A 26,746-nucleotide genomic window follows, 5' to 3' on the forward strand; every position below is an offset into this window, starting at 1 on the left:
CTTTGTAATTTTCACCTACATAAATACCTAATTCTCTAAAACATCTCTTAAGTACTTAAGATATTACCCTACATAAATCTCAAAAATTTTACTACTTTTTGTACCTTCAAAAGATCATCTTTATTTTTCACCATAGCCTGTTAAATGAAAAATAAAATTTTGTTGGGCATTTTGGTTATTTTAGAAAGGGTCCTACCATCTTAAACTGATACTCTTACAAAGTACATTTTTTTTATTTATTTTTATTTTTTTAACTTAGAATTGTATGAGTTAAATAGTGGCAAAATATTATACCTTTTAAGGGCTTTTTCGAATAGGCCAATTTTCCACTACCAAATTACTATGGATTGTTTTAAAATTAATCTACTATAAACATTGTATGTATGGAGTATATTTAATTTCGTTTTATAAGAAGCATCCTTCTAAAAGGGAAATGGGACTTAGCTCGGTAGGTTTTAGTATCAGAAATTCTGAAGTAGACATAATAAGTGCCATGTGTAAGAGATTACCTGTGTGCGCAAACACATAATTTCAGAAGCCACAACAATAAAGGAAAGATTGGAATGATGTAGCAGTTACAAACTCACTCACAATAAAGAACTTGGAAGGTTGCCTTGGAGTGTGGTTATGGAGGTTAATGTTAAAAGTGTGCTAAGAGATAAAAAGAAATTTCTCCTGTGTTGGGGCTGCAGATAACAGTTGGCAGGAAGATTCTAATCTAAGACAAGTGACATCAGATCAACAACTATTCAAACGAGTATCAACTGAGAAACATTGTAGACATTTATTTAACACACATAAGTTGCACTTCAATCAGAAACACTAAATCCTTACTGTGTGTGTGGTATCAACATATCGGAGTAGCAGTGAACTAGTGGTGACAACAAAGGCTTGCTTAAGCAAAACTGGAACAGTGAATCTTCGTGTTCATGTACAGCAGCTTTATAAGATGGAAGAAAGGTTCTCAATTTCATTATCCGTAGACTATTGCACTTGTTTGCTGGGATTAAAATGACCAAAGGAGGAAGGAAAAAATCCTACAGGCCTCTAATTATGATATTACTTTGTTAGATATCTTAATGTAATTTAGGAGTCCTCTGAGGGCCTTCCCACTGTCAATGGCTTCTCTGGCTCTATCAAAGGCTGCACTTATGTCTTGAGCTCCATCAGACCCAAGCAAATGGTCAACCATTCCAGCATTTAAAACAATTCTATCGTAGGCTGGACCTTTCTCACCACGTAAAGCTGCTAAACCCAACTCTATATTCCTTGCAACCTAAATAAATGCAGAAATAAACGGAGTATTAAAAATCCTGATTTTCCTTGAGATAAAAGCCCAAGGAGGTAGCCTACAAGTTGAGAGAGAAGCAATTAAGTTGAAACAATCAAACTCATCTTCTTCACATAAATTATGCTCATTTGAGAGGGTAGCAACCATGTTAAGACGATCAGCCTAGTCTTCCCTTCAGTATAGAAATTTTAGATCCCAAACTAAGCAAAGATGATGTCTTACACATAATTAACTTTACAGAAGCAAATGATCATTTATACTTTTTTAGAATTGATGTGCCACAAATAGAATAGTCAAATTATACAATGACCAAGAGCAATCAGTGTCACATGCAAAATGATAACTGAAAGCTAGCAGGTATTTAGAAGTTGTGTCGGTTCTATAGCAGGCATTTAGAAGTTGTGTCGGTTCTATCTTTTTGGTAATTAACCCATTAAGTACCTTTCAGAAAGGTACATCAATCTTAATAACCGATACATCTTCAACAATTTAACACCATCTCTTAGCTTTTATTATTTAAAAATAGTCTATCACCATGATATTAATAAGAGAAAAGGAATAGTTTGTCCATATTTTATGCCTTTAAGATAATCAGCAAGCTTAATAAATATCAATCACTGATCTGACAAATTTTGTACTAAAAATACAAATCAAAACCCGGTAACCGAAAAAACATTTGGAAGAGAACAAGAGAGATGGAGCTTACAGATCTATCTGTTCTTGGAGTATCTGTGGATGCAAAGCCATAATCACTAGCATTCACCTCAATATTGAAACTCTCACGTGATACACCTGCGACATCTTAATAGGCTTGAGCTTGCAACTCAACACAGACGGTAAAGGATAAAATCACTGACAGTACAGTAAACACGTACCATCAACTGCACAAGCAGGTGCCAAATTCACTGAGCGAAACCCTGAGCAATAATTTACAGGAAGTCCTTTTGATGCATTTGCTGACCGCAACCTTGTCGTCATTGAAAGTGCACCTTCCTCGCCCTAAAGATGCAAACATATACAAAGATTACATGAAATCAATGCCTGCACGAGTTTACTCAGGTCAGAGATGATAAAAGACAGTGGATGGTTCATCCCCCACTACTTCCCAACCCCCCCACCCCCACCCCCGGCCCCCCAAACAAAAAAAAAGAAAAGTAACTCTTGCAAGCTATGAAGTACCTTGACAACCAAACCAGCATGCACACCCCTTCTTCTCATAAGCATTAACAATGGTTCTTCATAGCCTCCATGATAGAAACCAGCAACAATTGCTTCCTTTCCCCGAGCCTGAAGAAAAAACAGCACATTTCAACTGCAGACCATTTTGTTCAAGCCAGCGAGCTTCTGGTGTTTTGAAGGTAAATATACACAAATAGGAGAAAATAAAAAGATATCTGAAAACTAGTAGCTTCTTTCTAAAGAACCTACATGTGATTGAGAGTAAATCAACTTAAATCATTAACATGACTACCTGAAATCTAAAAAATTTAAATAGCCAACTTGGCTCATTTGGTACAACAGGAATAAACAGTACCATGACCTACCCGCACAATTTGTTGAACTTTCTCAGTTGTTGCCAGTGGTGGACGTTTCTTTATATGTTCCCTTAACCCAATCAATGAATATCTGCAAGGATAATAACATATGTACCATCGTATCAGCTGATTTTTATTATCATATGAAGTTTAACGCAGGTATTCATAAACCAATAAGCTAAGAGACAACTTCTCTCTACTACTGAGACGAGCTTAAACGAACATCTAGGATCTCTACAGAAGGACAATGACCACGTGCGTAACCGTTGAGCTCAGCCATTAGTGACAGGGAATTTTGCAAGAAAATTGAAACAAGTAGCCACTAGAGACAAGTATAGCATACTATGTATACAGATTTTAGATGTACAACAGCAACATACCCGATGAAATCCCATAAGTGATCTGGGAAGGAAAAACGTACGCAGACCTTATAACCACTACCCGGTGGAGGTAGTGAGGTTGTTTCCAAAAGATTCTTGGCTCAAGTGCAACAAATCCCGGTATGAAGGAGACAGTAAAGAAAATATAGCAAATAACAAGGAAGCAGTGCAAAAGTCTACCCATGAGGAGTCAAAACAACACAAAAAAAAATCATGTGATAATCGAAACACCATAGACAACTTACTAGGATAGATAATTAAAAACAATAATATACAATGATAGAAGTAAAAAAACAAGAACTACAATTATAAAAGTCGCACCAAAGCAAACACCACCCACCCTAAGCAAGACAACATAGACTACCTACTAACATTCTACCCCAATACGTGTCATCAACACCCACCCTATCTAGGGTCATATCCTTGATAACCTGAAGCTATCTCATATCCTGACTTATTACATCTCCCCAATACAACTTTGGCCTACCTTTGCCTCTCCTGGCACATTCTATAACCAACATCTCACAACTCCTCTTTGGTGCGTCTATGCATTTTCTCTTCACATGTCCAAACAATCTCAATCTCGCTTCCCTTATCTTGTCCACCTCGAGGGTCACTCCTACCTTATTCCAGATATCCTCAATTCTAACTTTATCACTCCTAGTATGACCACACATGTAATGCCCTCAAATATTTAAACTAATATTCTCACTCCAACAAGTCATTCTTTGATGATAGCAACAACTCCTACTTCACAATTCCTTAACTTTTGAGTCATGGAAAATTTATTTATCTTTAATTATGTTGGTATTATAAAGAGTAGTGTCGGGGTAGTTTAGTGAATTATCATGACATGATAGACATCCTCCTAATAATATAAATCAACTGTGATATTATCAAACGCTCGGCAACCAACAATGACTTTTTGGGCAGCCACCTTTTCCCAGTAAGCTCTAGTGATAAAAATATCACGTGTATTATGCATAGCATGTGATTTTGGAGCTCCTCTATAGAAGTTGGTTCCTTTATGACTACGAAACATTTCTAACTCTCTCATAGCTAGGGATGAATTTGAGATACACTCTACCTTGTGGTAAGTAATCATAATTTGTTTTGAACCGTGCAGTTTTTAGTATTGGCCAAACCCATCGGTGCCCCCTAATGTTGGCACCAAATTTCATATAGACACCTCAACTGGACGATATTTACTTTAGACACTTTAAGTAGGGTCCTACTATGTCATTTTGACACTTTTTGCTGAGTTGGCATATTTAGTGTGTTACACTTACTTTGAGCGCATGAAAGGCGTAATTATTATGATTTTTTTAATTTATTTTAATTTCTTCTTCTTCTTCTTCCTTCTCTCTCCTTCCCACACTTCCTCCACCATTTACCACCACCTTGCCACAATTTTATATTCAACTTTCTCCTCTCTGTCCTTTCTTATTGTGGAAAATTAAATTAATAATATAAATCAACAAACATAATTTAAGAAAGGACGAAAATATGTCTAGAGCATATATCTTCTTCATGATATCAAATTTCTCCATCTAATTTTTTCCATAGTTCCATTGTCGGAAAGTTTGCCGAATCCTTTAAATATTCATTGGTCTATTTTAACCCCTCTCTCTATTTAAGTAAAAAAAAAATTCATATTCGATTTTTGAAATACTAATTTTCTACTTCTTAAAGCTTTTAACTTTTTCTATTTTGATGAACCATTTGAAGTTAATTCATAAAATGATTTGATCTTATCATGGATAAATTTTTTGGGTACTTTGAAACTTTCAAAACGAGCAATTCCAATGGTGAAGGTAATTGGAGGGAAAAAAAGGATGAATTTGAAGTATTGAAGAAATGGTAATAGTATGATACTTGAATCATGGGTGTTGGATTATGACCCAAATTGGTTAGAGGAGGAGGAGATATGGAAATGGTGGAGGAGAAAAAAAATGTGTTGTAGAATTTTTTCCTTTTTCTTTTTTATTTATAGGTAATTTTTAAAGTAATTAATTAATTAAATAATTTTAAAACAGGTTTTTATTCATAATAAATTTTCTTAATATTTATTTATATATAAATATATATATGCCACGCGTCTTTATTTAATTTGCTACTTTGACACGTCATCGACGAGTCTAATACACACATCTTATATATTTGGCTGGTTGTCAGAAAAATGTCAATATAATACAACGACCCCCTACTTAAGTTGTTTAAAATGAATAAGGTCTACTTGAGGTGCTCAAGTGAAAATTGATGTCAAATTTAGGTGGCTACAGATGGGTTTGGCCTTTAGTATTGTTAGCATATTTAGTTGTATAAAACCTTATTTTCAATGAAATAAATACGTTTTGGAAAGTTAACATATATACCTACATCTTTCATGAAGGACATAAAGTCCAATTTTGCCGTTTTCCTTTTCAAAACTAAGCTACAATATGAGGTACTAGAACTGATCAGTTTTACTGTTTTGGAAACGAAGTGTTATTTACACCCGACTAAGTTAACTTTTGATGATAATCTTATTTTATGTCAACATGATGTAACTACAAGAAATTAAAGAATGTATTTAATTGTATTTTCAAGGATGTATATACTCATGTACAAGTTGAGGAACTTGAGAGATTGGTTGGTCTACAGATTGAGCTCTTGAAGTTGTTCGCCAACTTGTATGCTAAAGGCTAAGGTTTGTGCAATGTTTTGAAAGGCGAAAGAAGACAATGGTCTGCTTCACCACAAGGCGAGCCGCTCGCCTTTTTGAATTGCGGCGCAAATTAATACCAAAAAATAAAGGCGGAATGACATGAGAGACCCCTATACTTCGCTTCGTTTGTCACATAGGCCCTTCTACTCACGAATTTGCCAGATGAACCCTCGAACCCACTGAAACATAACATTTTAAACCCTTTTGGTTGTGCATGCACTTCAAACACACAATAAAAATAACACTGCATCATCCATGTAAGATTTTTAATGACACGTTATTTATTTTTAATTTATTTAAAATTTACAATTTCTTTCTCTTTCTCTCTCTCTCTCTCTCTCTCTCTCTCTTTATCTTTATCTTTATTTTTATTTTTATTTTTCGTTTTTCGTTTTTTTATTTTTATTTTTATTTTTCACTATGTTTCTCCCTCACCATCTTTGTTCTTGACTACCTCCCTCCATTTTTTACACCAAAACACACTATTGCAATCTTACATCCTTACCTGAATCATTGCCTTAAATAACTCTAATCTGTCGTTCTTCTCCAAATTTTCATCGTTCACAACTTTCTGTCATTTTTTTACAAACGTTTTTGTCCACAACTTGAACCACCATGAATCGTTCCTCCATTAATGCCGACAAACCACAGTAAAGTACCTGAATATTCTCAATGAACCACACTAAAATATATTAACATGCTCTAACATCATCTTACAATTTTACACAATATATTTCACCTAATTTTACAAAGACATACAACAATCACTCTTCACTCTCCAAAATCGCCGAATTTTTGTCACTTCACCACCTATATTACCTATCCTCTATTTTCTCAATAGCTTCTCTCCATATAATTTTATCTAACAAATTTTGAAATAATTACGATAACTGAATGGGAGAGAAATGGGAATTGGATTGGGGAAAAATGAGTGGGGGAAGAAAGGGTGGTAGACTGATAGTTAGAGAAAAGAAATTGGGGAAAAAACAAAGAGGGTGACATATATTACATTTATTTATTTATTTCATTTTTATTTTTTTATTTAATTGTTTTTAGTCCAAAATTTAATGTCTACGCCCCTTTAACTAGTGAAATCACGTGTTTGTTCCAGCTCAGCTATTAAGTTGCCATGTAGACTAGGCAATGGTCAGAGGGGTTTAAAATGTTATATTTCAGTGGGTTCAAGGGTTCAATTGACAAAATCGTGAGTAGAAGGATCTATGTGACAAACATAGCCAAGTACAGGAGCCTCCCAAGCCATTCCACCAAAAATAAAATATGTAAATACACACATGAATAATCAAAATGACAATAGCAATAACATATTAGCAAATATATCAATTCAAAAACTGAAAATAGATAGTACATACTAATAGTCTAGAACTTGGATGAGAAAAAATATAATAAAAGTCCAAACAATGAGCAAAAAAATAGGCGGAAGTAAGTCTGATGTCTGAAGCAGAAGGATAATGAATTAGAGGAAGAAGATCTCTGAAGAAGAAAAGAAGAATTATGTATTGGTTAGACTTTGGAGTTGCCGGAGAAGTCTAGTCGAGTCAATTAGTTGGAGCCCCAGTTGTGAAAATTTTTAAAGAAGGCCCTAAAATTACCTTTCAACTTTTAAGTCCCTCAATTGGTTGCCTTTTTTGAGAAGGTATACAAAAAACCACACCTTTCTGTCCATGGCGTCACCTTTTAAATATCGCCTCGCCACAACTCTAAAAAGCGATGAAAAGTCGCCTCGCCTTTCACAATACTAGGTATTTGTATAAACTTATGAAGAAATGGCGACGAGGCGATCGCCTTTCACAACATTGGGTATGTGTATTAACTTATAAATATATCTAAAAGGTTTTCTAAATACGTGGTTACTTCTTGTCACTTGTACATGAGTATATAAAACCTTGAAAATACAATTAAATATCCTCCTTAATGTCCAATAGATCAATCATGTTAACATAAAACAAGATAATCATCAAAAGTAAGCCTAATATGTGTAAATAACACTATGTTTACAAAACACTAAATTTGGCTTGTCCTAGTACCTCTATTGTAACTTAGTTTTGAAAAGGCAATCTGGACATTATGTACTTGATGAAAGATGTAGTTGTATGTTTAAGCTTTCCAAAACGTATTTATTAATTGAAAACAGAGTTCTATACAACTAGATATGCTAACAATACTTAACATTGCACAGTTCAGAAAGAGATTTTGATTAATCACCACAAGGTAACGTGTGTCTCAAATTTCAACCAAAGGAACACATTTTTCATGTGATTTTGCTGATATTTATCACTAGAATTTGCTTTAAAAAGGTGGTTGCCAAAAAATTCAATGTTGGAGGCCAACTTCTACAATTATCACACTTTGATTTCTATAATTAAAAGGATATGTATATTTTAACGAGAATTTTCTAATCTAGCACAATTCTTTATAATACTAGCACAATTAAAGATAAGCAAGTGTTCCATGTCTCAAAATTCGAGTAAAGCAATTGTGAAGTAGGAGTTGTTCCCATCATCGAGGAATTACTTGTTGGTGTGAGAATATTAGTTTAAATATTTGGGGGTGTTACAACACATCTACCTCAGCTTTCTCATCTCTGCAACACGTATCTTCTGAACATGGGAGTTCTTGACTGGCCAACACACAGTCACATACAACAATGTCAATGAAACACCACTCTACAGACCTCACTTTAAGGCCTACCTCACCCATGACATCTTTGAATTTGCACTCACATATTCTATCTTAGTCCGACACATCCAAAACCCTTTAGCCTCCTAAGTATAAAGATTTTAGATGTAAATTTTTATATCATTATTTCCGTATGACTTTCATAAATGTGGTAACTCTCTTTTACAATTTAGCTAGATATCAATATTTAGTGTTTTATACTTGCAGTTTTGCACCACAAAGAAACTCCCCCCCTCCCCCCCCCCCCCAAACAAAACAAACAAATAAGTAAGATCATGATTGAAGTGCTCCAATCAAAGACATAATGATGTCACGTTGATCATTTAAAGAAAAAAAGAAACTAAAATGTGAAGAAGAAACCACAATGTAGGTGTGGTGTTCAGATGGGAGTTGAAGTCAGCAAATACCAACTCTAGTATTAAGAAGACATAACATAGATGAAGGAAGGAATCCAAACATATCAAACATATCAGATTCGATCAACCTAGAACTTTAGAAGTCTTCAGATTTCCGAATTGGGAAGACCAGATTAGAGAATCCATAGCAGAAACTTGCCCTTTTACTTTTAATTGATATCTAGGACAGTTGCTGGGAATTTAATTGGGGAATTAACTTTTTCCATAGAAAGTACAAAAGAACTAAGAAAAAGAAAAAAAAAGGATAAACAGGTAATCAATGGTTTCTGAAAGGTTGGATCTACATACAAAGATGGGCGAGCTTCACGCTGACTTACATAAGCAAAACCAACTTCATCATCCTGAATACAATTTGGATTACTAAGAAACCGCAGCAATTCATTTAAGTTTTAAGTTAAAAAAAGTATCAAGGAAGGGAGAATCATGGACCTCAAGAAGCATTTTAGCTTGAGAGGGGGTTAAGTGTGTGTTTGCCCCCATAAACATCAGCATTTGTTCTTCAGTAATGCCTCCCTGGAGTAAGAAAAGGAGATTTGAGTAAACCACTTGCTTCAAAGAAATGGGAAGTGCAAAATTGAACAGATGTGATTATATATCTGCCATTATAAAGTCATAACATTCTCTGCAAATTCAAGTAGCAGCAGGTTCCTTTTCAAGTAAATATTTCCATTTTCCTCACATATTCATGTATACTACTAATAAAATCTGCATCTCAGCATATACAACGGACATAAATTTCAGATTAAAATAAAAGTAGTCGACATCATATTAGTTATTTCAGCATATAGGATCATATGACCTTTGGTGGCATCCAATCCACACCATGAAGCAGGCAAGATTCACCATAGCAGGATCTAACAGCAGCAACAAACAGTGTGCTTCTGAAGTAGCGGGTGTTACCATCATAAGGTTCACCGTAGTGTGTCAATGAGTTTACATCAGCAATAGGTGCAGGGCCTGATAAGGGAAGATGATAAGATTTAAGCAGACACTATAGCAATAGGCATGTATCAAGTAACAACCAATTATTTTTAAGACAAAAGGTAATAGTATTATACCAAGTTCATCATCAAATGCAAGGCAGTAGGCTTTCAACTCACGGTCTGTCTCCCGATTCATTCGTTGTCCTATCATAAATGCAGAAAGGAGTGACTCACTTACATTAGATGATCCCATTTCTTCTACTTTCAATGGAAGGATGTCTTTTAGAACACCTTGAACTTCCTCGTATCCAAGATGACCCCCAGCCAAAACCTCCCTGAGGGCACCAACTAGTCTCATCTCGGCAGTACTATTTCCAACAAATTTGGGGCCTATTGAACTGCCAATTCCCATTATTGAGTCTTCTGGATCAGCGATAAATATGATATCTTTGGGAAGCACTCGAATTAATTGAGGCCAATAACGATGCATCGCACGCCTTTCCCCTTCACTCCACTGGGTTGGCTCTGGAAAAGCATTTGCACGAATTGTCATTGCAGTAAAAAATGCCCCAAGTTGTGCTTTTGATACTGGCTCTTCATCTTTGAGCTCTCCCTTTGCTGAAATCAAACAATATGGTACTGAGTATCTTGAGTAACTAATCAAGAACTGTTACACAAAAATATATGTGTTCCTCTAGGGATTGGGAAGTCAAGCCTCAATAATTGTAGTGGCTTCGGTTAAATTTAAATATCTGGACCCTTTAAATTTCATCTTCCGAAATTCTTCTGCAAGAATGTAGATCAAACTATATATGGCACGCAGATTATGGAAGAGTGGCAAAATCAGAACAGTAGATGAACTCAAATACAAGTTATTTGATGCCTACTTAGAAGGGAAATCTCACTCTTGTCCGTATATGTACATATAAATCTCTAACCAAAATATTTGACAGACATCAAACCTAATGTAAGAGTAACAAGAAAAAGTAAGAAATGAAAAGAACCTGATCTCAAAATGGTGTCCAAAACTTTGAGGGCTTGTTCCTCATTGAGAGGCTTGGTTTGTGTGGGGCCAGTACAAACTTTGGTTTGAGCATCCAAAACAGTCTGATTAGGCTTTGAAAACTCAGAATTTCGATAGGAAGTTGACAAAGCTGGATTCTTGATATCTGGTTCTTCATGCCTCAGTTCATCAATCGATGCCGAATCTAATACAGCCTTAATTGCAAAATAACACCTCTTTCCGACACGTTTGATGGGAATTCGAATTTGAGCATTGGAGAAAACTCTGGTTTTTGTTGTAATGTGTAGTGGAGATACCAACGAGTCAACTGGATATAACAAATCTTTCATATCGAAATTGACCTCAAAAAAAAATAACTGACGTTAAGTTTATGTGCTCAACTTCGATCGATGAGACAAATCAATCACTGGGTGAGGAGGGTGACCGCTTATTACCACTATATATCCTCCAACTTGTTCCTACTCCGGCCCTTCTTTCCTCTTTACACCTTCAATATTACTCTCTTAAGAGAATTAAAAAGGGGAAAACATAAAGAGAATATATTAAAATAAAAAAATATTTATTATTTATAGTGATAATTTTTTTCACTTAATTATTTTTAATTATTTGTAATATAAGTTTAATACATATTACAAAGATCAATTATTATTCATATATAATATAAATTTTAAATATGAATAATACATTTATCACACATTTTAATACACTTATAATACAATGTGTCAAATTTTTACCAAACAAACATAATATATGTCAAAAAATAATTATAACTCATATATATTGCAAACATAATTCACTTTTAATTCATATTGTAGATTTAACATAATATTGTTATAAATGGTAATAGATAAAAAGTATTGCTAAAATCAGTAATTATTTATTAAAATGTACTACTTTATATAATTTTTCGTTAAAAGAAAGCTTCCAATTAAGTTTTTTTTTTTGGGACATATTAACTCAAATTCTCTAAATGTAATCAAGTAATTTTTGGACCAAATTAATATTTTCAAAACTTTTAAATTTTTTTATATAAATACCAAAAAAAACACGTTTTTATAATTAAATTCAAATAATTTTAAAAAAATAAAAAATCATTTCTCCCAGGGTTCTCTCTTTTATTCTTCTTCTTCTTTAGAAATTCAAAGATTTGACTAGCTTCATTATCTTCCTCCGACTATCACCATTATCTTCTTTCTCATCGACAATCGTGACTCTTTCCTCTTTCTAAACTGAAATCGTGTTCGACTTAAAATGGGTAAGCTATTTTATTTTTTAACGATTTTACAAATTTTCGAATAATAGTAGATTTTTTTTTCTTGGATTAATAACGATAAATCATTCTATAGATGTGAAAGTTGAATAACAATGTAATGATACCTATTATTTATTGTTTTTTTAAAGAAAATCAACAAACCCAAAAAATTCTAATTTTCAGGAAATGTATATGTATTGATAACATTCACTGAAAAATCATTTTTTGTTGCTTTTGTTGTGCTTTTTTTTGCCATTTTATTGATATGATTTTACAAATACAGTCATGTTTAGTAGTTCAACATATATTACATTTGTTGAAAGATGTATCGTATGTTGTCACATTTTAGTGACATGTTGGTGCATATTCCGACAAAATTGTCATATGTTGGGACATATCTCCTATATGTTAGGGCAATAATACGGTGATTTGTGGCAACATAAGATTCATTTGTGGCAACATAAGATTTATGTGTGGTAACAGAAAATTCATTTGTAGCAACAATAGGTACATATGTGGTAACATAAGTATAAATTGCTACCTATTATTATTTTATAATCAATTGTAAACTCTCAACCCTTTTTTAATAATCTTGTAGATGAAATGATACAAGAAACTTCATCCATGAAATCAACTCAAATTTTTATAGATGTTGCTTTCTCTTCTAACATCAAATGTTCTTTTTGTCTATGCGAAGAATGTGAGTAGAAACATGATTATTTTATTAGTCGTGTTAAAGAACTCACTGATATATTTAATGAAATGACTTATAATATTGATGTGCATACATTATAGAAGATTTTAAAACCTTTGAAGTGTAGCAGGTTGAAAAAATTTATTTTTAATCACTTTTTATAATTAGTGAAAGAAAAAAATCAACGAATATTGTTTTAACATCACACTCAAACCCAAAAGGCAAGGAGAAGGAGGAGGAGAATGAAAAGGAGAAGGAGCAAGTGAAAAAAAAATAGCAAAAGAGAAAGAGAATTCGTTGGCACTATCAAAGGGTTTAGTATAGCTGGTGGATTGCCTTGGCACCGCGTCAAGGACTACTAGAAAATTGTGCTACGAATTCAAAATACATTATTTTCAAAATATTTTGAATTTTTTTAATAAAAAAGACCGAACCAACTGGTCAATTCTTAAATCTTACTAAGGAAAGATCAAATATCGTTAATGCGAAGTCAAAGATGTTACTGGTATTGCAAGCCAGTACTAGTCTATAAATATCATTTTTTTTGCCATACCCTATTAAAATATGATGTTACTATATTTTTTAATTGATGATATACTATGCAGATATTGTGGACTTTTTTGTTACTGCATATACTGAGTTTTTGAGTGATGGACTACAAAAATCAATTCATGGAATTAGTTCTGAAACCCTTCGTTTGAGATATGTTTCACTCCTATGGAATTATGGAATTCTAAAGAGTGACTATGTTAGTAATAATAAAGACCTACATAAGGCCTAAACCTAAAAAAACAAAGTAAGTTGAAAATATTGATGTTATTTATACCATCGTAAATTACTTTTTTGTTGATAAGTTGTATAAAACAAAACAATTGGTGAGGTGCTCATTTTTGCTGATAAAATTAATATTAATGATTATTATTCTTAGTTTATTTTATTGGAACAAATTTCAATTACGATGGAAAGAAAGAAATGTGGTATCTGTGGCAACATATATAACCTCTATTATAGAAAAACACCAAAAAATTATCTGCATGTACCCAATAGAGAGGATATATGTCGCAACATATGTCACCGAAAGAAGATATGTGGTAACATATATCACAGAAATGATATATGTGGCAAATTATATTGTCAAAATTGTTCTTTTTTATTGATAATATAAAAATTAGTCATTATTCTTATTATTTTATTTTGATGGAACAAATGTCAATTATGATGGAAAAGAAGAACTGTGGTACCTATGGCAACATATCTAATCCATGTTGTGCCACAACAGAAAGAACTTATGTGGCAACATATGTTACAGAAAGAAGATATGGAGTAACATATGTTATATAAAGAAGATATGCGGCAACATTAGATTGTCACCAATTGCTCATTTTTGCTGATAATATTAATTTAATTGTAGCGACCTCCTTTACACAGATACTATCACTTAACAAGAAACCTAATTTAATACTTTGGACATTTAAAATATATTAATGAAGGGCACACTAATTTTAATCTAGTTGAGTGATTAGGTTCATAACGAATAATTTAATTAGGGATGAGCATCTTGTCCATTTAAAATATTTATTTGATGTCAAATTGATATGACACGGATTTTAAATTATGACAAAAAATCCTCTCCATAATATTTTAAGAAAATAATCGATGCACTTTTCATGCATATATTGTTTTCGCACTTAAGGATGAAATAAAAAGAATATTACCAACTTCCAAGTACCAAAAATCAGTTGGTTCATGCTTCACAAAAAATTTTATAATAAATATTTAATTAGGTATCAAGAAGGGCCAACACCCTGTGACATGATCAAGACTTGAGTTTACATATCCCACAAACAACAAACATATAACCATACTTATATTATAACCTATGGTGACATGATCAAATCATCCCTTAAAATTTCATATAAATATACAACACATAGATCATGGACAAATCCCAAGGTTTATACAAAATACAGATGCCTATATGCAAATGTGATCTGCCTTAAGACTCTCAAAATCTTCATCTCCAATGGCCAGCTTCACGCATCTTCTCGAACCTTTCCAACGATAGAAACAACTATCGCTAAGCATATAGCTTAGTGGTACAAAAAATATAAGTTCGGAGCTCTCATATTCACCAAGTTACCTTTCGTAAGTCATGGGCAGCATAATTGAACATAATAAATAAATCAAGTAAATAATATATAAAGAGTATCAAGTTTGATATTTAAAGATCTAAATATAAAAAATGCTCATAGGACCATTTTTCAAGAGATTCAATAACAAGGCTCGCCCAATATATATATCATATCATCACACCAAGCACAAACATGTATCAAGAAGGGCCAACACCCTGTATCAAGAAGGGTCAAAGCCCGATAATCAAGAGAACCAAGAACCATATTAAAAATGGTTTTCTAGTTCATACTTAACATGGACAACTTCCATTCTTAAGACAAACTAAAAATCCAGAGTCAAGATGACAAATGATCATAGCACCAATGTATACATCACTTCAAAAAATGCTCATAGCACTATTTTCCAAGAGATCCAATAACAAGGCTTGCCCAATATATACATCATGACATCACACCAAGCATTTGCATGTATGAAGAAGAGTCAACGCCCTCTATCATGAATGGTTAAATCGTTATAATCAAGAGAACCAAGAACCATATTAAAAATGACTTTTGTAGTTCATACTAAAAACGGACAACTTCCATTCTTAAGACGGACTGAAAATTCAGAGTCAAAATGACAAATGATATGAATGAAAAGGCATTTTAATAGTGACCAAGTCAAAATCACAAAAAGGACAAGGTCCCAAAAAGAGTGTCAAGTGATCAAACAATCCATTTGGGCGAGTTACACAAGCATCTTTAATGTCTTAAAGGATACCAATACGACAATGCAATGTGACAAGAGGTAACAAAGGTACCAAAGTAAACTTTTAAACATTCCAGCACATAAAAGAGTTGAACTACAAGTTTATACACAAACCTCAATACTTTAGCAAAGAAATAGTCTAACAACATTTCAAGAGTTCAAATCGTAGACCAACCAACTTATGAAGGTCCTCAACTTCTTCACGAGTGTATAAAACGTTTAAAAATGAATTTACTAACTTATTTACTTTCTAGTAGTTCAATAGTTATGACGTAACACAATATTATCATCACAAGTAAGCCTAGCCTGTACAAATACGACTATGCTCCCATACCAATAATTTTATCCAACAAAAGCACTACATATCGCAACTTAGATTTAAAATATAAAACGGCTAAATTGGACTTTATATCCTTCATAAAAGATGTAGGTACATCACTTAAGCTTGTAAATAATCAAGAATCATCTCAAATTACATTTTGTACAAAAAGATCTAATCAAAACACTAATACATGAATATATAGGATTTCTAATTCTAGAATCTGAACAAAACTTTTCCAATGTTGAGTACCATATTTCGAATCCACAACTAAATTAGAGTTTTAAATATGTATAAGATTTATAGGTATAATAAATATTTACAAATCATATTTAATCACCATAAAAAAAGTTATATACTATGAGATATGCTTAAAATACCAAACACTATCAAGCTCAAAATCAGATTTCATCACTTACCAAAGAGAAGTGTGTGTCTTGAATTTTAGCTAAAATGACATAGTTTTTCTCTTCATTTTAAAGAACAACTTGTCAGATAATATTCTAAGGTTCCTACACTTCAAATGAGATGGAATGAACTAGTAGAGGTTTCAAAATGTAGTCTCAAAGGTGAGACAAGTCACACGTATAACTGTCACTAAAAGGTGCTGCCCAAATTATTATGTGCCGCCCAAAATGCATACATATCTCTTATATGCATATACTTCATACTAATACTTTTAATTTATATGTAATTCTAATTAGTCAAATTACGTAAATACCCCCATATAATACCTTAAATTACGATCGCAATGTATGTTTAGCAAGGTTGCAAATATAAAAAAAATTTATATTCTCAAAATGAGAATAGCAGATATTGTAGTAATTAAGCAACGGTAAATCAACATGCCACTCTTGGTTAATATTTCGAGGTGTCACATTAATGATTATTATTTTTTAAAAAAAATTATTGGAACGAATGTCAATTATGATGGGAAGGAATAAATATGGTGTCTGTGGTAACATATATAACTTTGTTGTAAGAAATATCATAGAATTATTTAGATGTGCCCCAACATAAAGAATATATGTGAAAACATATGTCACACTTTTAATAGTCAAGATTTAAAAAAAAAAGCCTAAATTTTTGTAAAACAACCGCCCCTTCATTTTTCTCTCGCCTCACTCTCCTATCCTCCATAAAAGTTCATATTGTTTCACACTCTAAAATTTAATTTATTTTTACTAATTTTTATTTTCTTTTCTCTCGTTTCATTATTGCTTCACCAATCAAATTCTTGCGATATTTTCTACAATATATGTGGTAATTCTATAATAAGGCATCGGCGTCCTCATCATTTCTAGATTATCGTTGATATCTTCTTATGTAAAATTTAATTAGAGTTTTAAATAGTTACTGGTATTAAATCGGGATTTTTAGTGGTTTTCACTTATTTGTTAGAGTTATTATTCCTTTTGAAATATTATCTGATTTTAAAAAGCTTAACCCCAAAAAACACATATTAGGATATGGATATTTTACGCATTCTGTCCAACAGAACGTGCATATGTTGTCATAGATGACACTTCAAAAATGGGTTAATCGATAAATTGAGTGATTTAGGAATGGGAAAATATCAAATTGGATAAAAATTTAGTACATTGAACCATAATTAAACAATAAAAATATGTTATTGCATTTGAAAAAATGATTCACAAGGGTGTTATATAACTATCATTTGGAGTTACTTGGTCATTGTGTGATGAACTAACTGTATGATAATCTTTGTAAAAATAATTGATAAAATTTATGAGGGTTATTGTATTAAACCATAATTTTGTACTTCGACATGTTGCGGGACTATATATTAGTGTTACATGTTGAATTATGTGACATTTTGATTGAAGTAACCCAAAAAAACACATTTTAGGATATATATGTTGACACATATGATATGTTTGTTGCAAATTTTCCAACAGAATGTGTATATGTTGCCACATATGTCACTCCAAGGATGACTTAATCCATAACTTGAGGGATTTAGGAATGAAAAAAATGTCAAATTGGTCCCAAATGTTAGAACTTTTGACCACATTAAGCAATAAAAATATGTTATAACACTTGAAACAACGATATACAAAGGTGTTATTGTAACAACCAAAAGTATCCCTAGGAATTACCGTGTACTCGACCTCGAAGAGGTCTTATACAACCCTTAGCATTTGTGATAACATTTATCATAGGTAGAGAAAATGCATCAAATTAAAAACTTTTACAGAGGAAGTATACTTAGACTTCTCACATATCATATATGGAGTTTACATAGTCTCCTCACTTATGAAGTTTACATAGACTTTTGTTTCAGCAATATAACCAATTCATCAACATATTCTAACATAGTCTCACATATAACCATCTAATAGAGAATTACAAAAGTTTGGGCATAGCCCTTACACAAGTACAACATGCCACATATAGGCTTACAAAATAGTCTCAACATAACGAATGAATAAGTGTCATTAGACATAGGCAACACTAACGAAGATAGAAATGGGGCACCATCCTCGAACTTGAGGACTCACCTACGACTTGAGAAAAGATCCAAGTCTTCCTTGCAAATGGACTCAAACTCCTCAATGGCCCGAACCTATACTGTTTTGGAAAAAGGGAAGAAAATATGGGTTAATACATTACACGTACTAAGCATGACATCTATGCATAAAAATTACCAATGCATGAGAAAAAAAGGACATTTTAGTCAAAATCATGCTTTCTATTAATTTAATCCAACATGCACATATAATAAGCATTATAAGTCAACTCAACGTAATATCAACCCAACTTGTTGACAACCCAAAATACTTGTGCAATGACAAGAATAGAATTCCATAACCCTATCCAAAGATAAATTTCATACTAAGTCACCCACTTCATTCATACAACATAACCTCATATTTCATCATGACATGTTTTGTACATAAATATCATATATAACTTGACACGGATAACATATGTGACAACCTGCAAGTACACCCTATAATTTAGATCACTCTTGGGTCGATACACGACATATTTGACCTCTCGGAGTTCTTGTACAATCCCTTAGACATCATTCATTGCATACATGTATGAAAAGTAATGCGGAATGAAAACTTTTCACATGAATAATATCTCAAAACATCTTTCATATAAAATGGTAGAAAATACCAAGTCTCAATAAACGCCAATGTTAGACTCAAGAATGCTTGGGACACGATCCATAGAATACTCATATAGAAAACTAATGTCTATTACAATACTTTGAATGAAAGAAATCTAAAGATAGTAATGTCCGCGAATCAAGTGAGGACATACCCCAACTTTGCTTGAAAGAGTCCTAGTTTCCAAGCCTTGCTTCAAGATGCTTCTTACCTTCTACCTACAACTTTAGAGATAGACAAAATGTATGGAATTAGTACAACGCATGTACCAAGTATGGCTTAATGTATAAAATCATGAGAAACAGACATTTGTATCAAATATGCTCTTTTTGATTAAAATTTCATATCATAATATAGAAGAACCACATATAACACCAACTTCACATATAAGCCACATATCACAAGAGAACATTAAGAACACATCAAAACATATAACATGTGACCCTCCTACCAAAGGTAATTCTAAGGCTCTCTTAAGATTGTTATGAAAGGACCGCCGATACAATCCTTTCACACACACCAAAGAGATCCTTTAGACTACCTAAGCTAAGATTATTCCCATTTGACTAATCAAACTCTCTACCTAGAATTACTCTAAGACTCACCTAAGTAAGACAAGAAGAGAACGCCCATACACCCTCTCCAAGCTTACCTATGTAATCCTCAAACCTACCCAAGATACACGCCTTTTCTTAAGTCATTAAATTCACAAGTCATTTAGGAGACATTCAACACTTAAGGACATTCAGATAATGGTTTTGGAGAAGACCTAGGGACTCAGACACTAGCATCTTTAAAGCATAAACGTGCAATGACTAGATAGTGTCCCATTCCACTACCTAAACTTCATATAACTTGTCCAACACCAGCATGTATCCCACATGATGAGAGCATGCAATAATCGACATAGACCATACTATCTATGCATGGAATCTGGAGTCATAAACCCACTCCGATGGAGGGTGTTCTACTTGCCAATGGTAGGATTAGGACACATCCCATGTAGGCACATGGTTAAAGAATATCAGGGTTTCTTTATACTCTAGTGTCACCTCCGGGTTTACCCCCCTGGACCTAACTGGCGTCGTCGTCCTTTTTAAGGACTAAAACTAGCATCTTAGTCTCATGTCATTACATTCATAGGTTGAAAATACGGAAAAAATTTAAAACTTTTCATTATATCTACTTAGAGGTTTACATAGACCTCTATATACACATAATATAGTCGTATTGAGTATTCATAGACCCTTCATATAGGAAGGTTACGTAGTCTTCTACTTTTATTACACATTCATATAGATTAAATAGAAAGATAGTCTCAAATATTGTCTCATCTCGTACCATCTAAAGGATTATCACAATATGGGCATAGCCCTACATAAAATGTAAAGAAGCCACATATAGGCTTATACAAGTCGTACACAATGAAAGTGGAATGAACATAAAAGTCTTAGAAAACAAATAAACTTTGTAGGCAAGATATTGGCATTGCCCTCGGAAAGTGCGGACTTACCCACTTAAATGATACTGAACAAGTTGTCTTGAATGATCCTTCAATGAACGGAACCTAAAATGTTTGGAAAAAAGAATTTGGGGTTAGTACTCCACATGCACTAAGTATAAGACCTTATGCACATATAAATAAAAAAATGCTAAAAATGGACATTTAGTCAAAACATGCCATTTTACCTTTTTAATAGCCTCACACATAATTAAACAAGTCATATCAACCAACCAAACATGCTTACTAACTTAAACACGTAATATGCATTTCTACATACTTGAAAACCATGATTTAATACAACCCTACCATCAAGGAATAATATCACAAGAATGAATAAGAGTCAATCATGTCATAATAAGCAAGACAACTACTCATGAATCCTTATCAAGTCAAAAGTGCAATGACAAAGCAAAGCCTCATAACATTACTCAATTAAGTAGCCTAAACAAGAAACCATAACCAATGTCCAACTTCACATAATATAACATTTAGATATATATTTCATCATATGTTAACAACATAACTCAGTGCATACTCATAAGTGCCAACATATAGTATCAATAATGTGAAAGTTCATCATGTACATATCATATATCATCATATCATAAACATATATAAGAACATCCTCCTAAGACTCACCTCAAGGCGAACTAGTGCAATGCTTAGGTAGAGTCCCATACGCCTACCTAGACTAAGCTAAACCCCTAAGGTTATCTAAGATAGAGTTCAAGTCCTTTAATTCATTTTACCTTTTGGGAACATCTTGCCCTAACTGACATAGACCACATGATCTAGTCTGGAAGCTGGTGTCATAAAACCCTACACCAGAAGAAGGCGGACTACTTGCCAAGGTAGTACCAAAAATATGAAACATAGCAACTACGTGGATCCACTAGCTAGTATTCCTATGTCAGCAACATAGTTCAACAACTACGAGATATAGTTGGGACCCTCTTTATGCGCCATGCATTATAGTCTCCAATCTCAAGAGTAATGTAGTGTTCCTACCTTACCTATATAGGAAGGTACACTACTCAATCTAGTTCACTCGGTGCTAAGCTAGAGTCCCTTTTTTGAAATGTCTTTGAGCCTTTAATTATCAATCATAGCTTAGTTTAAGTAATAGGGTCTACCCCTTGTATAATCATCTCATCAATAGCTCAAATATAATTGCATGAGTATAGTTCTTTCATCACAATTCATATAAGTGAGGTTAACACATTACATATCATTTCATAATAAGGCACATTGATATACATTACCACCCTTATAACCTTTACATCTTAACAACCTCACAACCATAATCAAGACATTTCAATTCAACATCATACCACCCTATCAATCCTAATACAAGAAATACTCGAATATAACATCATGACTTAATCACAATTAATCACAATTGAGAGTAAACATAGAGATTCCAAGACTTACCAAGTCTTCCTCATAGTTCATCATTTATACCTTACCCTAAAACTTCAATTCAATACAATTTAGATGTTCAACATCGTAATTCAATAATCAACATGATAATAAATCTAGAATAAACACTATAGCACAATTCAATACTAGATCATAACTTAAAATAAGATGCCTAGGTCAACTCACCCTCTAACCAAGATCATCTTCTCAAGTCTAGAATGAAAGACTACATTTCACTCCAATTTGTTAATGATTATTTTAACTACATCATTTAATAGTGATATAACCCATAAGCAAGACAATTGAATCAATCACAACCCAATTTACATCAAGATCAAACCTAGGGTTAGGGGTTAAAGATCACATTCTTCAATTTAAATCTAACCAAGGCAATTAATCATAATTAAGTTCAATTACTTGTTAATCTATTCATTATATCCTAAAGAAACAATAAACAACTCAATTCAGAACATCAATTTCTTAATTTGATGAAAGCCACATAAAAACTTAACTTTTGAAATGCAATTTGGAGAAACCCTTTGAGGAAAGAGTCTCAAAGGTGAATTAGATCTCATACCTTCACGTTTGATGAAGAATTGATGGTGAATTCACCCCTTTCCATCCCTCAACCACTTTCCTTGCTAGTCTTTAATGGTGAGTTCATGTAGAGAGAAAAAAGAGAGAAGTAAAAGAGTTTTATTTGTGAGTTGTGTTAAGATTAATGAGGGTTGGGGGTATTTATATTTGGACTTAATCAACTTAATTAGACTGCCCTAAATCCCTAACTAAAAACTAAACCACTTAATTAATTAAATGACTTAACCCTAAAACGTGCAACAAAGTCAAGAACCTCACTGACGGAACCCCATCGACGGGCCGTCTGTGAGTCTACCGGATGGCCTACCCTCCGTCCTGCACTCCGTAGGTAAGTTCAGAGACTGTTAAGACGAGGGGATTCCTTGAATTGTGTAAGTGTGTGATGAAGGTGGCATCGACGCCCTGTCGATCCACACGCGGGCCGTCCCTTGTCCCGTCGATGCACACTACCAGACAATGTTGCCTTAAATTGCAAGCGTCCTCCTCAAGGGCACTTGGTTTGTCCTTGGGGAGTTGTACCCGAAAGTTTCAACCATGAAACAACATAAACACCTATTAGATACCCTTTCACCTCCTTTCATAAATTTCTGACTCCTAAAAGCTAGTCAAATAGGCTGAGGCACACTAGTACCCCTTTGAACCAACTTCCGAGCGTCATGGAAGTTCTTGGACGTTTTGATTCTTAAACTTCTTAAATGACCTAAATTCATTAAACTGGACTTAAAAACAGCACTTATACCTCATGAAACCTATGTTAGGCTTTACAACACGTCTTTGATTTTCAAAGTGTTACATTATCCCCCCTTAGGAACATTCATCCCCGAATGACACTAAAATTCTTTTTGAAGGGATGAATAGACTAAAGACTAGCAGCCAAACCAATTAACATCAAATCAACATAAATCATATCATTTCAACAAGGCAATTTTCAAAACTTAAATTTTCACACTTAAGGCTCAAAACACTTCATCATGAGGTATTTCCTTCTCACAACACTTATGAGCTAAACATACATTACATGAGTCAATTAACACAAAGTTAAACTTAACAACATTCTACATATAATTTCATAAATATTACCATATCAAAATGCACAACAAAACTCAAAACAAGCAAAAATCCAAATTTCTTAGTCTTAAGGTGTTATTCACTTTAACTTCATTGTGAAGTATTCAAAAATGCACATTTTGCAAAAATTCACCCAAAAATCAAGAAACTTTAATTCTTAGTCATATTTATATTATTAAAAAGAATTAATAAACTCAATTATAAAAAAGATGAGGGTAACGGGACTTGATGTCGGCCTCGGCCTCCCATGTTGTACCCTCTACTAAGTGATTCTTCCGTAACACCTTTACGGAAGCCACCTCTTTATTCCTTAACTTCTTGACTTTTCTATCAAGAATTTGAATAAGAACTTTCTCACAAGAGAGGTTATCCTTGACATCAAAACCCTCAATATGAATAATTGACTCGGGATCACCAATACACTTCTTCAACATAGAAACATGGAATACTGGATGAACCGAAGCCAATTCACTAGGAAGTTTCAATCCATAGGCAACCTTACCAACCCTTTGCAAGATTTGATAGGGACCCACATAACGAGGACTGAACTTTCCATTTTTGCAAAATCTAACCACTCTTTTCATTGGCAAAATTTTCAAATACACCTTATCACCTTCTTCAAACTCCAAATCCCTTCTCCTATGATCGACATAAAACTTTTGCCGACTATAGGCTGTTTCTAATCGGTTTCTTATGATATAAACTTTTTTAAGGTCTTAAAAATCAGATTGTGACCATAAAGCAAAGGCTCACCCACTTCAAACCATCCAATAGGAGACCTACACCTCCTACCATACAAGGCTTCATGGAGCCATGGAAATGGATAAATGAAAACTATTATTATAAGAAAACGCCACCAAAGGCAAATGCTTATCCCAATTCCCTTTTAAATCAATAATGCAAGCACAAGCATATCCACAAGGGTTTGAATAGTGCGTTATGCTTGACCATCCCTGTAGGGATGAAAAGCGGTGCTCAACTTCGCCGTAGTACCCAACCCTTTTTGGAATAATCTCTAAAAAATCTAGATGTGAATTGTGCACCCCGATCCGATATGATGGATAACGGAATACCATGGTGACACATAATCTCATTTATGAAGATTATTGCATAGTCTTACATCGAATATGTATACTTGACGGGAATAAAGTGAACGGACTTAGTCAACCTATCAACAACCACCCATATAGAATCATATGACTTTTGTGTCTGAGTTAAACCCACTACACATATGTCTTCCTGTAACATTCCAGAAAATGTACATGATTAGTGAAAATCCTAGTAAAATTTTATAAATGTGTATTGGGGTACATAGGCATCCCAATGCCCAATATTGAGAAATATAGGGCATATTATAGAATATTGGCTTAAGGGTATTAAGCGATTTTCATGTATACACAAGTATTTAAAATATAATTCAAGCTTGTTTAAGAGTTGTACCTGCAATAAATACTCTAATAAAATTATTGATTCTCAACTTAACACACTATGTACTAGGCATCCAAGTGTCAAGCCTAGGTACCATAGCACATGACCACTTAAAATGATTATGTAGATTAAGTAGTGTCCAAGGACATAGTGAGGGTCCTTGGGACAATAAGTAAATATTCCAAATAAACCTTCCAGAATAGTTAGTTAGGAAAGTATACGCAACACATGTGCAAGCACATGTGCAACCAACCAAGAGACAATCGTTACCGATCAGGTTAGAGCGGTTGGGGACAGGCGCGCATCCCGTTTAGCCAACGTGGGGCAAAGCTCCTTAACCGGTCCTAGACTCTAACTAATTGACATAGATAACTAATAACCTAGGACAAACAAAAAAATAACTAACTAAGGGACCCGACAACCTAATACCTAACTGGGTGACATTAAGACAAGTAACTAACTAAGAAACATTCTGGTACCTAATCTAGGATGGTCCAAAGGGTTGGTTATGGTCATAACAACTTATGGGTACTTCAGTAATTACCCTAGGTTAATTAATTAATCAATTTAATTGGTCAAAACCAAAACAACTAAGCAATTTCCAGATTTCGATTAAGTCAACTGTTCTTCTAATTCTAGTCAATTTAGGAGGGGCATTTTGGTGATTAGCTAATTTAGTTACTTTAGTTAAGTTATATAGTGTATATTGAATTAGTTAACATTCAGTTCCTAAAGATTTAGACTCACTCTATTCATCATAAACTCTAAGACCGAAAAGCAGTGATAAAACATAAGAAACCCTAGGCAATTTCGAGCAAATTCTTCAAGGTTTTCGTGCAAAGTGCAAGGTAATCTTCGTAGATTTAATTCTATAGTAAGGTATGTGTTTTGTCTCTGTATTTATTTCTCCAAGAGACTTTTCAAACGTTTAAAAGTCAAGAATATCGAAACTAGGAGTGTTTCCAATGAGTCACATGTTTATCTCCCTAATTCTCTCGATTTCTGATTCTTGTAATTTGAATGATGTAAATTTCCATCATGTTGTTTGTATGTGGTGTTAACTGATTATTATGTGTATGTTTCCGTGATTATGATGTCGAATGAAACCTACATGTTTGATCTGCATACTTAGGGTGTTATCTACATGAAAGTTAAACATTATAATGCCTACTTGTGTTTGAGAAGATAAAATTATTAAAAGTTGCTCGTTGAATTGTTTCATAGGCTAATCAAATGTTAAAAGTTGGATTGTTTAACATGAAGATTATTACAGTGTATTTATGATGTAATTAGCATGGCTAGTGATAATGTTATGAAAAGTATCTAGTGAAATTGTGGTTTATGCCAACAAATTGGCTAGCAAAACTATGTCTAATCATATTACTTCCAAATCATGTAAAGTCATATCAATCTCTACATCAATGAACTCATAACATAGGGTATGCCAATCAATGGGACAAGTCCCAACATAC

General features: G+C 33.5%; 1 protein-coding gene across 2 annotated transcripts; it reads right to left on the minus strand.

The window, feature by feature from the left end:
• Positions 1-760: 760 nt before the first annotated feature.
• LOC101259530 (uncharacterized) lies at positions 761-12,359 on the minus strand. Of its 2 annotated transcripts, none has more exons than XM_004237203.5 (10): positions 10,954-12,359; positions 10,085-10,567; positions 9,826-9,983; positions 9,456-9,539; positions 9,315-9,367; positions 2,836-2,917; positions 2,471-2,578; positions 2,167-2,290; positions 1,998-2,083; positions 761-1,276 (listed from the first exon to the last, which is right to left on the minus strand). In XM_004237203.5, exons 1-10 carry the CDS (start codon positions 11,300-11,302, stop codon positions 1,052-1,054), a joined length of 1,752 nt encoding a protein of 583 aa, XP_004237251.1. In that variant the 5' UTR covers positions 11,303-12,359; the 3' UTR covers positions 761-1,051. The 2 variants fall into 2 exon arrangements, with proteins under 2 accessions (XP_004237251.1, XP_010319587.1); XM_010321285.4 differs by having other exon boundaries at positions 1,998-2,092.
• Positions 12,360-26,746: the final 14,387 nt, after the last annotated feature.

The sequence above is a fragment of the Solanum lycopersicum genome, chromosome 4, assembly GCF_036512215.1.
Source record: "Solanum lycopersicum chromosome 4, SLM_r2.1".
NCBI lineage: Eukaryota > Viridiplantae > Streptophyta > Magnoliopsida > Solanales > Solanaceae > Solanum > Solanum lycopersicum.

Coding starts and splice junctions, on each gene's coding strand:
- LOC101259530 (XM_010321285.4), bottom strand. CDS start 11,302: ATGAAAGATTTGTTATATCCAGTTGACTCGTTGGTATCTCCACTACAC. Junction 9,984..10,084: donor TGCATTTGATGATGAACTTG/GTATAATACTAT, acceptor TTCCCTTATCAG/GCCCTGCACCTATTGCTGAT. Junction 2,291..2,470: donor ATGCTGGTTTGGTTGTCAAG/GTACTTCATAGC, acceptor TTGCATCTTTAG/GGCGAGGAAGGTGCACTTTC.